A 13572-nucleotide genomic window follows, 5' to 3' on the forward strand; every position below is an offset into this window, starting at 1 on the left:
ATCATCATTTTTACTATTTTTTTATATCTTGAAAATCTCAAAATCTAGATTTTTGATTCTGTAATGACTCATTGAAGATAGTCACAAAATATAAGTGACTATTCCGTAGCTACACGCAAAAATTATAATAGTAAACCTCTTAAAGTATTAAGACATATATCAGTTATCATACAAAAGTTTCTACTATCAATACGGATACACGTACTCATACACTCCATTTTCAATCACAAAACGATGCATGCACATATATATATATATATACTATATAGCAGATATATATATATATATATTATATAGCAAATATATCTGAACCAAGAAGTACGATGTATTTATCTTTTAGGCCTTATTTGTATCGCTCTGCAACTTTCATCATGTGCTGAATATGTTTCTCTCTGTGAGGAATACATTCCCTCACGGTCTCAATTTCACTCAATCTTTTGATCCATCTGTTTAACTCTGGAAACTTCTCCTCTGGAATCATATCAATCCCCATACCTTCCCAAAGCCGAGCCAAACAAAACGGGATTATACTTCCTGCGACCATGTCCACGAATCCAATTGTCTTGCCACCAAAGAAATCTTTTCCAGTGACTTCCTTCTCAAGAAACATAATAATTTCTCGAGCCTCTTCAATAGCAACCTCTCTTCCTTTCTCTGCTTTTACCAGAGACCTGAATCCTAGTGTTATGACCTGTAAGTTTAGATCAATATACAAGAAAAACAAGAATAAGTTTTACCTTGTATAGAATCTTGATTTCTTACCATTTAACCTACAAATCAATGTTTTTGATATACCTGCTCATCAACGAACTTGGCCCAGAATCGAGCCATGGATTTCTGGTAAGGATCTTGAGGAAGAATTGGATTACTCTGCCATGTCTTATCGATGTATTCGAGGATTAGATGTGACTCGGGCAATATTTTGCCATTGTGGACAAGAACCGGAACCTTCTTGTGAACCGGGTTTAACTCAAGAAGCAAAGGGCTCTTGTTGTTGGGCAAGTCTTCCTCCAAGTATTCGTATGGTACGCCTTTGAGTTTGAGAGCCATCTCCACCCGACGACTAAAAGGACTTGCCCAAAACCCTAGAAGCTTCACTACTCCTTCATTCTCCGCCATTCGATCTTTCTCGCTTAATTTTTATTATCTAACTTCTCTGTTTTCTGTTTCGTTCGCTTGATTGATTACTAGTGTAGTATATATAAAAATGAGGTTTTGGTTAATAAATAAATAAGTGAATAAAATACCATTCTGCCTTATCTTGGTATCCAAGATATATTGAAGATCAAACCAGAAAAAGGATATGCACATCATTGCTAACGTCACTCGTCTTAATTATTGAATTTTAGCAGCACTTAGCGCCTCCAATCTCCACACAGTTACTTTAAATACTATAAGAAGCATTGTGTATATTTTAAGTAATATCGATCAATAACTACCTAGACTTGTTTTTAATTGTTTTGTAACATCTAAATTGGTTTGTTTACTTTTTTTTTGTCGTCACTCGGTTTGTTTACTTTACGGTGCAAAACTATTTTCGACTCTAATTTATCAAACAGAATATTCTACTACTTACATTGTTCCATAGATATGTCGCCCATCTTTATCTAGTACTTTGATTATAACAACTTCTAAATAATGAAAGAGACGATACAAATGCACTTGTTACACAACAACCCCTTAGGGCCTTATAGAGATCTAGGCCGTTCCATATAGTTAACATCTCTAGAATAAATCTTTTGTTAACATGTTTTTTCTACCAAAAAAAAAAATCTCTAGATTAACGAGTATTGTGTTTGTCTATGAAAGGCCGATTTTGATTTTCTCTGCATTTATTTTCAAGTGCTCAATGTGTTCCCCTCTTACATTCCCTCACGATCTCAAACCCCATTCAACTTCTTGATCCATATGTTTAAGAAAATCATGTTATCAGTTATTGTAAAAAGAAATGTTAAAACTGGTTTTGCCTTTTTGTCCTCGCTATTGCATACCGGTATTCACTTTTTACCATTCAAATGGTCCATTTTATCGACTCAATACACTCCATACTCTAGTATGAAAATGTTGGTCTCTACACTCCTTACTCTGCAGCTATTCAAAGTCTTAAATAATTTCTTTCTTTATGTGTGTTGTATATGATTGTTTTTACTGATTTTTATACTTATCTTCTCCTTCTTAGGTAAAGTGAGTGTGGTACGTATCTGGTGTTCCTAGCCGGAAAGATGTAAACAATGAACATTCTCGATAAGCTTTTACATTTTTGCGAAGCTTCACAACAATTTATTTATTCCATACTTTTATTAAGATACATCAACGACCCATTAACTGATAACACTTTCAAATCTCAGACAGAGGACACTCAGTGAAATCAGAAACAGAACACAACACAAAACACACATTAGATGTTACTTAAAAAAAGAGAAAGAAACTTAACCGGAGATCTGAATAGATTTGACATCAGCTTTCTTCGTCTCCGATTTAGGCACAGTCACAGTCAAAACTCCATTCTCCATCGCAGCTTTCACCTGATCCATCTTCACATTCTCCGGCAGCCTAAACCTCCTCGAAAACTGCCCACTCGATCTCTCCACACGGTGCCACGTGTCGTTCTTATCCTCCTTCTCCACGTGTCTCTCTCCACTGATCTTCAAAACGCTGTCTTCCTCGATCTCCACCTTCACTTCCTCCTTCTTAAGTCCAGGCAAGTCCGCCTTGAACACGTGCGCCTCCGGCGTCTCCCTCCAGTCCACACGTGTGTTCACGATCGCAGCGTTTTCTCGAGAAAGCGAGGAAGACATCGACGGAAACTCCTTGAATGGATCCCAGACATCCATCGAGAACGGATCGAAGATGCTGCTACGCCTGTTGTTGCCGAAGAAGCTTGGAATCATCGACATTTTTCTGAGTTTTTAATTCGATTTCGTTGCTGAGAAACTTTGTTGAATTTGAACTTTTCTGAGAAAACACTGAGAATCGAGGAAGCTATTTAAAGGCGCAAAGACGAAATCTCTCGAGCTTCTTGATTCTCTAAGTACACGAAACTAGAAACATCCAGAGGACGTGAAGGAGGAAAAAATCAGGTGAATCCAGAAAATTCTAGGAAGGTTTAGTTTCATGGGCCTTAATGGGCTGGGTCGGGTTATGATTTAAACTGGGCCCATCTTTAGTTTCTCGTATTTTATAATCTGGTCTAAACAAAGCAGAGCTGTATAATCCAACGGTGTGTAGAGACTTTGAGATCCTATTAAGTGGGGTCCATGCTGACGAAATTCCCGCGTCCAACAAAGAATCTGGATCGTACGATTCTAGATTTCTACTCTTTTCACCTTACTTCTTTTACTAAATCCGTCGGCCACAAAAAAATGTCTTTTTCTTTTTCTCCAAAAATAAAAAAATATAAATTAAAACTACTTTCCACGAAAGACTCGGCGAGCTAAAAACACACTCTCTCCAACAACTCTCTCTCACTACTTGTTTTAGCTTCTTCTCTATCTACACAATAAAGAAGCTCAAAAAAACCTCTCTTCTCTCTCTTACTCTACTCTCTTTTACCTTCGTTAGCTGATTGGGTCAGCTTCGTCGGCGCGATTCCCGCTTCCGGATTTCACGGAGGAGATTAGAGATCTGTTTCTCCTCGTTTTTGCTCCTTCTGATCTGATTTTTCACGGCTCTTCTTCCGATGGCTGCTGCTCCAGTCTCTGCTCACTGATTCTGACGAGGTACGGATTCGATTTCAGTGCTTTTTCGCACTCTGAAACTGTCGATTTTCCGGTGAATGTCTTCGTCTTCGAAGAAATTTTGCCTTATCGTGTTAAAAGTTAGTGTGATTCTCTCGATATTTTGTGTTCAGTTAGGCCTCTGTAGTCATTTTCGAGTTTCTAATATTTTGTGTTTTGAGTTTTGGAAGCTTAAAGAGGAATATCTGAAAGAATGTGGTTGTATATTGGTCTTTTTTTATAGTTAGGTTTCCCTGTAGAGATTCTTGTCAGATCTCAATGATTGTAAAGGATTCAAAGGTCACGAGCTTTTTATATCTGATAATCTTGGCATTTTTTGTTCAAACCCATCTCAGAATTTTGAAGATTTACCCTGTGTTGTGGATAAGACTGTAATTTTCTTGTATTTACAGGAAGGTGTTTCCTGCAAGATAATTTCGAGCATTTTAAGCTTCTTCAGTAGAATGGGAAGCTAAAGGAATTTATCTGAATGAGACGTTACTGCTTCTGAAACAGATGGAGTGCCGTTTGGAGCTGAAGAAGGGTTCAAGTGATAGACCTCCTTTTGTGGCAGCTGAGAAGAGAGTATTGACTAAGGAAAGCCAAAGGTCATATCTTCCGGATAAGTTTAGAGATGATAAACGCGGATTGTCTTATTCCGACTTCCACCGAGAGATCACCAAAAAGGTCGAAGACGTCTGTCCCAAACGCCTGGAGAATCGTCTCAAGTCTCGGATAGGTAGAACCGCGTCAGGAGAAAGAGACCTTGTGAAATACAAGTCTTATGTGCCGAGTTATATAAAGAAATGTGAAAAACTTGAAGTCAAAGACGTTAAAGCCGGTGGCTTTGGTTCACAGGACCTAAGAAGTAGGCAGTCTGGTGATAAACAGTTCGATAAGCATACAAGGTCTTCGTTGTCCAACACAAGCACATCGTCATCACTCTGGACTGATGAATCATCGACTGATTCCAGCAGAGGTTTGTGTGCTTCTCCTTTCCGCAAAAGGATTAATCATCCTCCCCTGCAGTACTATCTGATGTCATCTAAGCCAGGAGATTGTCCTCAAGATTTTGTTCCACTTCCACCTCGAGATAATGGTGATACTTCCGAAATTCATAGCTCTTTGCCAGGAAATAACACGGATGGACAAAAGGATTCCACTAGAAGAGATGTGCAGTTTCATCAAAGCCCTCGTGGAACTGCATTCCTACAGAATGAGAAGAAAGATTCTGACCTTAAGATTGTTCCAAAAACCAGAACTTTCTTGAGTTCATCAAAGCCTGATAGTCCTTCTTGCACAAGGGTTATATCAAGGAATTTAGCCGATGATTTTAAGAAAAAAGCAGAGAAGTCGGACGAGAGAATCCGAAACCCTCGTGTTCATGATCTGTTTGGAAAAGAAAAGCCTGCTGCTGTATTTGTACCAGGAATTGTTTCTCAGAAACAGATAATCGGTTTGTCCAAGTTTTATGACTCAAAAGTGTTGCTCGCTGAGCGAGTGGCAGAAACTAATAGAAAGGGGTTCCCAGAGAGGCTAACGTATGTGCAAGGTCCAGTCCTGGACTCAGATGTAGGTCACTTCCGACGTGAAGCTGATGGAAGTAAACCGTTCTTAAAGCGTATCAACTTCTTGAGTGCAGAGAAAAATAGATTTTCATCAGAGAGATCACGTTCAGCTCCACGATCAAGAAAAGCTGAATCTAGTCCCTCAAGAAGCAGGACTTTAGACAGAAGATCAACAGAAACACTACCCACACAGCCAGATCAGAGACCAGTTAAAGTTGTGTCAGAAAGAGCAAGGAGCATTTCACCATTTCGTCGACTCAGCTTCAGCATTGGAAAGTCCAGCAAAAACTCCAACTCTGAAAATGCCCCGACTCCTCCCCACTTAAGCGCAGCACTTAAATCATCACGAGCTGATTTAGACAATCGATCTACCTCTTCTATCAGTGACAGCTCTTTAGATAACACCACTATAGCAAACAGAGGCAGGTCTAGTCCCTTGAGAAGGTTACTCGAGCCGCTGATTAGACCCAAATCAAGTCATGCATGTAGATCTCCTGAGCCATCACTGAAGGGTGTACCTTCAATTCACCAAAAGCATATTCTATCCGAGGGTCAACCATCTTCTTCATCCCTTCTTTCAAGAAATGGAAAAACTTCAACCGTGCAGGCTCTATTTCGTGTGACGTCTAAGAATGATCAACCACTGTTCACTTTTGCGGTTGACAAGGAACTAAGCATTACAGCAGCCACAATAAGAAAGCAGTTTGCCCCAGAGAAGGAAGATTATGGACACAAGTATACGTTTTTCACTGTGCAGGAAGTACAGAAGAAAAATGGGAAATGGATAAACCACACTAGGAAGGTGCAAAGCCAAGAGTACACATCTAACATCGTCGCTCAGATGAGAGTCTCTTGTTCTAAGCATCTGATTCCCGCTGGAGAAAGTTCTGTCGACAACCTTTTAACCAGAGAATTTGTACTCTTCGCATCTGAATCACAGCGGAATAACGAGCTAGCTGCCATGGTGATCAAGGTCCCGAGAATCGGTGACACGAGCGTAACCAAAGACCCTTGTCGAGACCAGAAACAGAACGGAACCACACTTGGAGATTACTTTGCAGGCGTTAACGCAACAGTGGTGCTTCCAAGTGGTATTCACAGTCTCCCACACAAAGGAGGTCCTTCGTCGCTGATCCAAAGATGGAAATCAGGTGGATCATGTGACTGTGGAGGCTGGGACATGGGCTGCAACCTTAAAATCCTCACCAATAATCAGTCTAATAAACCCACAAACCTCTCTGCCTCCACTTCAGATGCTTTCAAGCTTTTCTTTCAGGTTTAAACATAACATCACACACTGTGAAATACTACGACAGGTCTAAGCTTTTACTAATGTGTGATTATTGTGGCAGGGAGGATTACAGGATAATAACAACCAACCGTTCTTGAGTTTCACTCCATACAGAGAAGGTGTTTACGCGGTTGAGTACAATACATCACTCTCACTCTTGCAAGCATTCTCCATTTGTATAGCGGTTAACGAGGGACGAAATCCGGTTAAGACCGTGGAACCAAACACCTCGCGTGCAGACAACAAAGCTTATTACGGAGAGGTGTCGTCGATGACTCAAAGCGAGAGGTTGAAGTCATTTTCAGGTCCTATTGAAGCTGAGGCTCCGGCAAAGTATCTTTCACAACCACCGTTGTCTCCTGTGGGTAGGGTTTAGTTGCTTCTTCAACAAATAATCTGCTATATATATGATCTTAGTCTATGATGATGGGTTCGTATTTTCTATGTAATTACGGTGTGGGAGTAGATTACGTTAAATAGAAATTTGTGAAACTTGTTTTAATCGAATATCCATAAATTAAATATTTAAGGAAATAAAATATGTAATGTGTTATTTTTTCTACTTGTATGTAGATTGAAACCCTAGATTCTATTTATTTCTATCATTTTAATCAGCAGCTTTGAAACTTGCAAAAACTTTTTTTCTCAAAACGCTACCATTGCCTGAACTCCTGGATAGGATCATCACGTCTCTTTGCGTATTATCACGTCACTCACCGCCACCATAGCAAGGTAAAATCTCGCTATCTCTTATTTTTTGCTTTGCCTCTTTCTCTCTCTAGTTTGTTTGTCATTTATGTTCTTTGTTCTGTTTTTTTTTTTTTTTTTTCAATGTTCTTGCATATTATTATGCAGTTTGATTATTTAATGACTTCTCAAGAAAAATTGATAATATTGGTAGTACCCTTGGATTACTAATTTGTCAAATCAAGAAGCTTCATTATGTAATTATAAAAAAAAGGGGCTTGAAGTTTTCGGTGTAATACTGGAGCATTTGCTCCTATACATGTACTTCAAACGATCGATTAGAATACCCTCTTTTGCTCTTTGGACGATAAATGAATGAAATACAGCACATCAAGTGGATATTAATAGGTAGTGACTACAGAAAAGAGAGCCCAAAAGATAAATCAATGCTCCAGTATGTATGAATGAAAGTTCCTTTCACCAAAAGAGATATCTAGTAAAGTACAAAAAGAAAATGTAAGTAAAATAAATATATATGGTGCTGCCCAGGATCGAACTGGAGACCTTTTGCGTGTAAGGCAAACGTGATAACCACTACACCACAGCACCTGATGTTCAACTCAATCGTTGAAATTAATTTAATCAATATATTTAGGAAATAACAGCTAAAACGGTTCGAGCACCAATTGCTTTGGCTTTGCGTAGGTTGCACAAAAGCTAAAGCTGAGTCCTTTCCCGAAAACAAAAAAGACCCATTTGAATCGATTCCTCTCTTATAATTCCACTTCATAAATTTTGTCGATTTGGGGATATATTCTTATCGATTCAGGTGGAATCAAACTTGCCGGTTCGATTCGGGATTACCTTTACAAAAGCAGTTTGCATTTTGATCGTCTTGTGGAGATTAATGTTCATATTCAATCTTAACCATGCCGGTTTACGTTGATCGCGAGGCTCCTAAGGTTTTTTGTTTCTCTGAATTTTTTTTTCCTTCGTTGATCACAACCTCTCTGTTGAAAGTCGAAACCTTTCTTAGTTTGATAGTTATGGGTCCATGGTTTGATGTGTTTATGTGAAGCTATGGAGACGAATTTGCTCAGAAACGACATTAGAAGCTTCTCTACTTGCCGAAAAATGGAAGCTTGTTCTCGCTGGACTTGCATTTCAGGTTCTATATCCCTTCATCCACCGAATTTATGGGTTTTAAATGTTGCTTTGGCTCGGAAATTTCAAGATTCATGCTTTGTGGTTAGATCATAGCTTTGCTAAGTTGTGACATATCAACTAGTTCAATCATTTTTCCATTTCCAATTCTTTCTGGTTTCTCTCTCTCAAAATCAGTACATTCATGGACTTGCTGCTCATGGAGTTCACTACTTACACCGACCTGGTCCTACCCTTCAAGATGCCGGATTCTTCATTCTTCCAGTAAGTATCTTGCTTTGGCCTTTTCCTCATCAAATGTGTTGTCTGTCATAGTTCTGGGTTTGTTTGGTTATTGATATGTGCTCCTTAGGCGCTTGGGGCAGACAAAGCTTTTGTTAGTGAAACTGTATTCGTCACTATCTTTGGATCATTTGTCCTAGTAAGTTTTTCCACTCGAAAGCATCTGTTTTTTTTTTCGTCGACTCGCTTTAACGGTTTAATGGCTCTCTAACATGCGGTTTACGTTGATCGCAGTGGACCTTTCATCCCTTTGTTTCTCATATTAAGAAGATTTGTACAGTTTTGATTTGGTGCAGAGTTTTTGTTTATTTAGCAGTAAGTAGTATTTTCCACTACTTTGATTTTTATATTTATACATACAACGAAGATGGACTTTGTTTTTTCAGTTTAGTATCATTGAGGTGGTTAAGCTTTCATATGTTTCAGGCCTCTCAAAGTCTGAGGATCATCACATTCTTTTCAACACAGCTTCCTGGGCCGAATTATCATTGTCGAGAGGTAAAATTCTCAGATGGTTTCAACCTTTTGTTTCTTACATTGTGCTATATATTGATTTCCCTCTTCTGTAACAAATTCTCTTTCAGGGCTCCAAGCTCGCCAAGATTCCACCACCAAAGAATGTTCTTGAAGTACTCTTGATGAACTGTTAGTGTGAATTGCCTTTATGGGTTTTATTCAGTATAGAATGAAAACTCAATGTGGCATTTGATTAGGGGTTGTGTGTAAATTGCAGTTCCTTATGGGGTGATATATGGTTGTGGAGATCTAATATTTTCATCGCATACGATATTCACCTTAGTGTTTGTACGCACTTATCAAAGATACGGCACAAGAAGGTACTGTTATCTTATATCGTTCTGCAAAAGATTATTCCTCTTTTCACAATATTCTTGCATCTCGTGTTTGTAAAATTTCCAGGTGGATCAAGCATCTGGCTTGGCTTATGGCGATTATACAGAGCCTATTGATTATAGCGTCAAGGAAACATTACACAGTAGACATTGTTGTTGCATGGTCAGAAAATATGAGAAATCAAATATCTTTTCAAGCAAAATTGAATCCTTAAAAAAAATCTCTCAACATTTCATTATTTTCTTCTGCAGGTATACTGTAAACCTTGTGATGTTCTTTGTTGACAGCAAACTTCCAGGTATGTTTCCTCAAAAACTCATCATTTTCCCAAAGGATTACAAAACCAGATCGCGTCTCTGCAATTTCTATACACAGATATGTTGGCAGAAACTCGAGACTGCTATTCGTTTCCCATAGTTTCTGCCTTAAACTGAAAAAGTTGTCTTGTTACTCACCCAAAATAGACCATTACAATGTAGAAAATGTTAGCAGATTGGTAGACCATTTCTTAGTTTAGTCATTGCTAAAAGTATTAAAGACCCAGCACAGGTTTTGGTCAATCTTGTGCAACTGTATATCTTCTTGCAGAAATGGCAGAGCGTTCTTCTAGTGGACCTTCTCAAAAGCCTTTGCTTCCATTGAGTACAAAGGATGGCAAGAACAAGAGCAAAGAGGATCATCAGAGACTTCCTAACGAGAATAATTTAGCAGATGAGGATTGATCTTTATGTATCCAATCACAAAATCTGGAATCTGAGCAGTAACTTAGTTTAGAAATTACGCATGTTGTGCGCATGTCAGCCGTGAACAGATTACTCTCTAGGATACACGTTACTCTTTTGTTGTTCATTTCTTAAATGTAAAAAGATAGAAGTTATTATTGACTAATAGATGTGTTTCGAGATTTTTGATTTTGTTATTTCGTTTCAGCCGTCTGGAAATAACGGGTTCACAGAGAATTGAATAATTTGTCCAAATCAGCGCCAAAAATAAGATTGCAACTTTCTTGACAATAAAAACAAGATTGCCTTAAACTTTAGAAAAAGAAAGAACAGAGTTTTGTTTGTCTCTCCATGAGGTTTTTTGGTCTATGATTGCCTTTAAACTGGCTTACATGGGAGGCTTGCCAGCACTTAGAAGCTGTCCAACCATTCCATTTACCTGAAAACGATTACATGGAAAAAGAACATAAGTTTTTAACTTTGAACAATGGTAAAACTATGAGAAGATTTCAAGTATGAAATCTTAACTAGCTTTGTTTAAGTAACTTAATCCAAGAAGAGCCTTACCTGCCAGTACTTGGAAACACAACGGTCAATGCAACTATTCTCGCCCATGTTTAACTCAGCTTCCTTGTACCTGTGAATCATATTGATTTCAGACAAAACAATCTCAAACTGGTACAACACAGACATGTTCCATGAGTTTGTAATAGGAGAGAAAAGTTTACCTTTTATCCACACATTTATTAAAGCATGTTTGTGCAAGCCTGCATTTAAGGAACAAGGCTTATAAGAAAGAAACACATCAAAAGATGTAATATTCTGCATAATCAATTTTAAACCCGAGAAATCACTGGTGGTCAATCACCATGAACTTTGGTACGCCAACAAATATTTTTTTGACAGAAATTAAGAAAACAAAATGAAAAACCAAAGGATATCAAAGTTATACCTCTACATAACAGTGGAATAGATGTTAACCTAAGCTTTACTTTCATTAAGAATTTCACAAATAAAGATTTTAGATTTCATCCTCAAGATAAACAATGCAGGCAGTGAAGCAATCACACACAGATACTTCTCTATATACTAACACTAGTTGAACATAAAAGAGAGATCTCATTTTGTGAGTGCATCAATCTCCAATCTTAGTTAAATCCAGAACTCTTTAACAGTAGTGGAATCAAAAGCGAGTGCATCAATCTCCGATCTTAAACTAGACAAGCTAATTTAAGAACCAAAAACAATAATAAATGGAAAGAGTCTTTGATTCAGTACTTGTTAAAGAGTTCCACACGGTATTCCATCTCCGTTTGTGCCATACTAAAAGCCTGATTCAAAGCAAAATGAGAAACTCATGAACACCAATCCAAATCAAGTAAAACTGTAAATGGCATCATGAATTTTCAATGTTTAAAAGTACAAAGATCTGAATGAATACACAGATTTAACACTAAGCATTGCAGAAAATGGAAAACCATATGTCGACAAAGAGACAGCTAAATAATTAAACCTCCATTGTTTAATTAGATCAAAGATCAGAGCTTTACGAAGTATCAGCAACAAAGAACAAAGAACCTATGGGGAAGAAAAAAAAATCCGAACCTGTTCCTTAGCAATGCCCTCGGGAAATGGATTGGTAGAAGCCATTTTAGCAATACCTGAAAATAAATTTAAGATTCGTAAAGATCAAAACTTTATAACTCAAGGCTAGAATTTGAAGAACCAAAATAAATAAAAAATCCTTACTTTCTCAAAAATTTGGGATTGACCGAGAGGAAGAAGAATAAACAAGACGAGCTTCTCTTTTCTGCTCGACAGCTAAAATTAGGGTTTAAGAGACGTAAAAGGCCACGTCATCAAACAAAGGGCAGAGATGTAATTACGCTAATATAATGTAGCTTCTATGCTAGTGTAAAGTCTTCGCTGAGCTATTTAGGGTTTTAGCAAACGAAAATCTCGCACACAGCTTTGATATTGCTACAGGTATCTCTTCTCGCATAGCCTTTGCAGGAGAAATTACCTCAAGTTCGAATTTTTCTGGCGGATTTGTAGTTAACTCCACAGAGATCTTAATTGAATTCGTTCTGTCTCTTTTGTATGTTCTGTAGTTTGGAGCTGGGTTTTGATTTTGAGTTTCAGAGCAATTAGTAGCAGAAGCTAAGATGGAGCACGGTTCGTTCACGAATGATCGCAATGCTTCATTTAAATTGCCACAAGAAGATCACACACTTGCTAACGCCGTTCGATTCGTGTTAAACCAAGAGTTAGTTTCGTCTCTCAATCCTTTTAAATCTCTTTATGTTAGAAGAAGCTATATACATACTTTCACAGAAAAAGGTTTTCGATTTATAATCTAAAAACTAGTTCTTGACATTTTCAAATGCTTACTATTGAGCTCATAGTTTTGAGATTCGTGTTATAGGTGAAGAGATTTCGAATTATGGTTATTGTAGATTTGTGCCAATATATACTGTGATTGTGAACTTTGAGTTCGAATGAATGTAAGTTTGTGGTTAGAGATTCTCATTGTATGCCAAATTGTTTCCAAGGGAAAAGAAAAGGTCTTTACTTGCTTGCTAATTCAATACATGTCAAAATTGTTTTCATCTTGCACATGCTATGTTGTGTTTTAGACGATGATTATTATATCACTTAGCCATTACTACTTACGATTTTGCAGTCCGAGAGTAGTTTCGACTGGATACAGCATTCCACATCCTTCTCTTGAATGTGTCAATATCCAGGTCCAGACAACAGGTACCATTTTTCAGATAACTCATGTTCATCAGATTTAAGCTATGTTCTGTCTGGATTACTCAGATGGGAGTTCTTGTTTTTCACCATAATCTTCGGCTAGTTATAAATTCTCTCCCACTAGTCTTTCTTTGTCCGTGTCTTAACCTTGTTGCCTCTGTGATTTTAGGTGATCCGGCAAGAGAGGTTTTCAAAGATGCATGTCAAGAGCTTATGCTCATGAACAGACACGTGAGGAGCGTTTTTGAGAAGGCGGTTGCAGACTATAAAGCTGATGAACAAGAGCGTTTGAAGGAGGCTAAAGAAGCGCTTAAGGATCAAATGGAGTCCATGGACATTGAAAAAAATAACTGAGTTTTAGGGAAACAAACATTTTGTATCATCTATAGAGCTTGTCCTCTCTTGATCTTAAATCTACATTTGTCGACCCCCGTTACTGATCAATATATTGTCAAATTCACAAAAGTCACAAATCCAGAGGCAATAGCGAGAAAATGGGTTCTCTAAAATTGGAGTATTAAGTTTGTTAAATT

General features: G+C 37.9%; 6 protein-coding genes and 1 non-coding gene across 7 annotated transcripts; 3 read left to right on the forward strand and 4 right to left on the reverse strand.

Moving 5' to 3' along the window:
• Positions 1–343: 343 nt before the first annotated feature.
• Positions 344–1119, reverse strand: LOC18027677 (glutathione S-transferase U1). Its single transcript, XM_006409943.1, has 2 exons — positions 796–1119; positions 344–691 (listed from the first exon to the last, which is right to left on the reverse strand). Exons 1-2 carry the CDS (start codon positions 1117–1119, stop codon positions 344–346), a joined length of 672 nt encoding a protein of 223 aa, XP_006410006.1.
• A 1131-nt stretch (positions 1120–2250) lies between these two features.
• Positions 2251–3057, reverse strand: LOC112081457 (17.6 kDa class I heat shock protein 2). Its single transcript, XM_024148031.1, has one exon. It carries the CDS (start codon positions 2895–2897, stop codon positions 2430–2432), a length of 468 nt encoding a protein of 155 aa, XP_024003799.1. The 5' UTR covers positions 2898–3057; the 3' UTR covers positions 2251–2429.
• A 392-nt stretch (positions 3058–3449) lies between these two features.
• Positions 3450–7180, forward strand: LOC18027679. The gene is made up of 3 exons (XM_006409945.2): positions 3450–3719; positions 4130–6560; positions 6637–7180. Exons 2-3 carry the CDS (start codon positions 4233–4235, stop codon positions 6949–6951), a joined length of 2643 nt encoding a protein of 880 aa, XP_006410008.1. The 5' UTR covers positions 3450–3719; positions 4130–4232; the 3' UTR covers positions 6952–7180.
• A 618-nt stretch (positions 7181–7798) lies between these two features.
• On the reverse strand, positions 7799–7871 carry TRNAV-UAC. The gene has a single exon. It is a non-coding gene; the product is annotated as a tRNA-Val (tRNA).
• Positions 7872–7980: 109 nt separating this feature from the next.
• Positions 7981–10603, forward strand: LOC18027680 (phosphatidylinositol:ceramide inositolphosphotransferase 3). Its single transcript, XM_006409946.2, has 11 exons — positions 7981–8224; positions 8341–8430; positions 8604–8690; positions 8779–8847; positions 8943–9023; positions 9135–9206; positions 9293–9353; positions 9442–9544; positions 9627–9722; positions 9812–9858; positions 10149–10603. The coding sequence occupies exons 1-11, from the start codon at positions 8192–8194 to the stop codon at positions 10280–10282; spliced, it is 873 nt and encodes a 290-aa protein (XP_006410009.1). The 5' UTR covers positions 7981–8191; the 3' UTR covers positions 10283–10603.
• LOC18027681 (mitochondrial import inner membrane translocase subunit TIM10) lies at positions 10455–12113 on the reverse strand. Its single transcript, XM_006409947.2, has 6 exons — positions 12032–12113; positions 11888–11943; positions 11561–11613; positions 11011–11049; positions 10850–10919; positions 10455–10721 (listed from the first exon to the last, which is right to left on the reverse strand). The coding sequence occupies exons 2-6, from the start codon at positions 11930–11932 to the stop codon at positions 10671–10673; spliced, it is 258 nt and encodes an 85-aa protein (XP_006410010.1). The 5' UTR covers positions 11933–11943; positions 12032–12113; the 3' UTR covers positions 10455–10670.
• A 91-nt stretch (positions 12114–12204) lies between these two features.
• On the forward strand, positions 12205–13504 carry LOC18027682 (DNA-directed RNA polymerases I and III subunit RPAC2). The gene is made up of 4 exons (XM_006409948.2): positions 12205–12268; positions 12394–12548; positions 12966–13042; positions 13209–13504. The coding sequence occupies exons 2-4, from the start codon at positions 12448–12450 to the stop codon at positions 13391–13393; spliced, it is 363 nt and encodes a 120-aa protein (XP_006410011.1). The 5' UTR covers positions 12205–12268; positions 12394–12447; the 3' UTR covers positions 13394–13504.
• The last annotated feature ends 68 nt before the right edge of the window (positions 13505–13572 follow it).

Source organism: Eutrema salsugineum, unplaced genomic scaffold, assembly GCF_000478725.1.
Source record: "Eutrema salsugineum unplaced genomic scaffold, Eutsalg1_0 scaffold_10, whole genome shotgun sequence".
Lineage (NCBI taxonomy): Eukaryota > Viridiplantae > Streptophyta > Magnoliopsida > Brassicales > Brassicaceae > Eutrema > Eutrema salsugineum.

Excerpts from the sequence above, each read along its gene's own strand:
- LOC18027681 (XM_006409947.2), bottom strand. The coding sequence starts at position 11,932 with ATGGCTTCTACCAATCCATTTCCCGAGGGCATTGCTAAGGAACAG. Across the intron at positions 11,614-11,887 it reads AGGGCATTGCTAAGGAACAG|GCTTTTAGTATGGCACAAAC; the intron begins GTTCGGATTTTT and ends GCTTTGAATCAG. Across the intron at positions 11,050-11,560 it reads CGTGTGGAACTCTTTAACAA|GCTTGCACAAACATGCTTTA; the intron begins GTACTGAATCAA and ends CCTTAAATGCAG.
- LOC18027682 (XM_006409948.2), top strand. The coding sequence starts at position 12,448 with ATGGAGCACGGTTCGTTCACGAATGATCGCAATGCTTCATTTAAATTG. Across the intron at positions 12,549-12,965 it reads CGATTCGTGTTAAACCAAGA|TCCGAGAGTAGTTTCGACTG; the intron begins GTTAGTTTCGTC and ends ACGATTTTGCAG. Across the intron at positions 13,043-13,208 it reads TATCCAGGTCCAGACAACAG|GTGATCCGGCAAGAGAGGTT; the intron begins GTACCATTTTTC and ends CTGTGATTTTAG.
- LOC18027677 (XM_006409943.1), bottom strand. The coding sequence starts at position 1,119 with ATGGCGGAGAATGAAGGAGTAGTGAAGCTTCTAGGGTTTTGGGCAAGT. Across the intron at positions 692-795 it reads CCAAGTTCGTTGATGAGCAG|GTCATAACACTAGGATTCAG; the intron begins GTATATCAAAAA and ends CTAAACTTACAG.
- LOC112081457 (XM_024148031.1), bottom strand. The coding sequence starts at position 2,897 with ATGTCGATGATTCCAAGCTTCTTCGGCAACAACAGGCGTAGCAGCATC.
- LOC18027679 (XM_006409945.2), top strand. The coding sequence starts at position 4,233 with ATGGAGTGCCGTTTGGAGCTGAAGAAGGGTTCAAGTGATAGACCTCCT. Across the intron at positions 6,561-6,636 it reads CTTTCAAGCTTTTCTTTCAG|GGAGGATTACAGGATAATAA; the intron begins GTTTAAACATAA and ends TTATTGTGGCAG.
- LOC18027680 (XM_006409946.2), top strand. The coding sequence starts at position 8,192 with ATGCCGGTTTACGTTGATCGCGAGGCTCCTAAG. Across the intron at positions 8,431-8,603 it reads TCGCTGGACTTGCATTTCAG|TACATTCATGGACTTGCTGC; the intron begins GTTCTATATCCC and ends TCTCAAAATCAG. Across the intron at positions 8,691-8,778 it reads CCGGATTCTTCATTCTTCCA|GCGCTTGGGGCAGACAAAGC; the intron begins GTAAGTATCTTG and ends TGTGCTCCTTAG.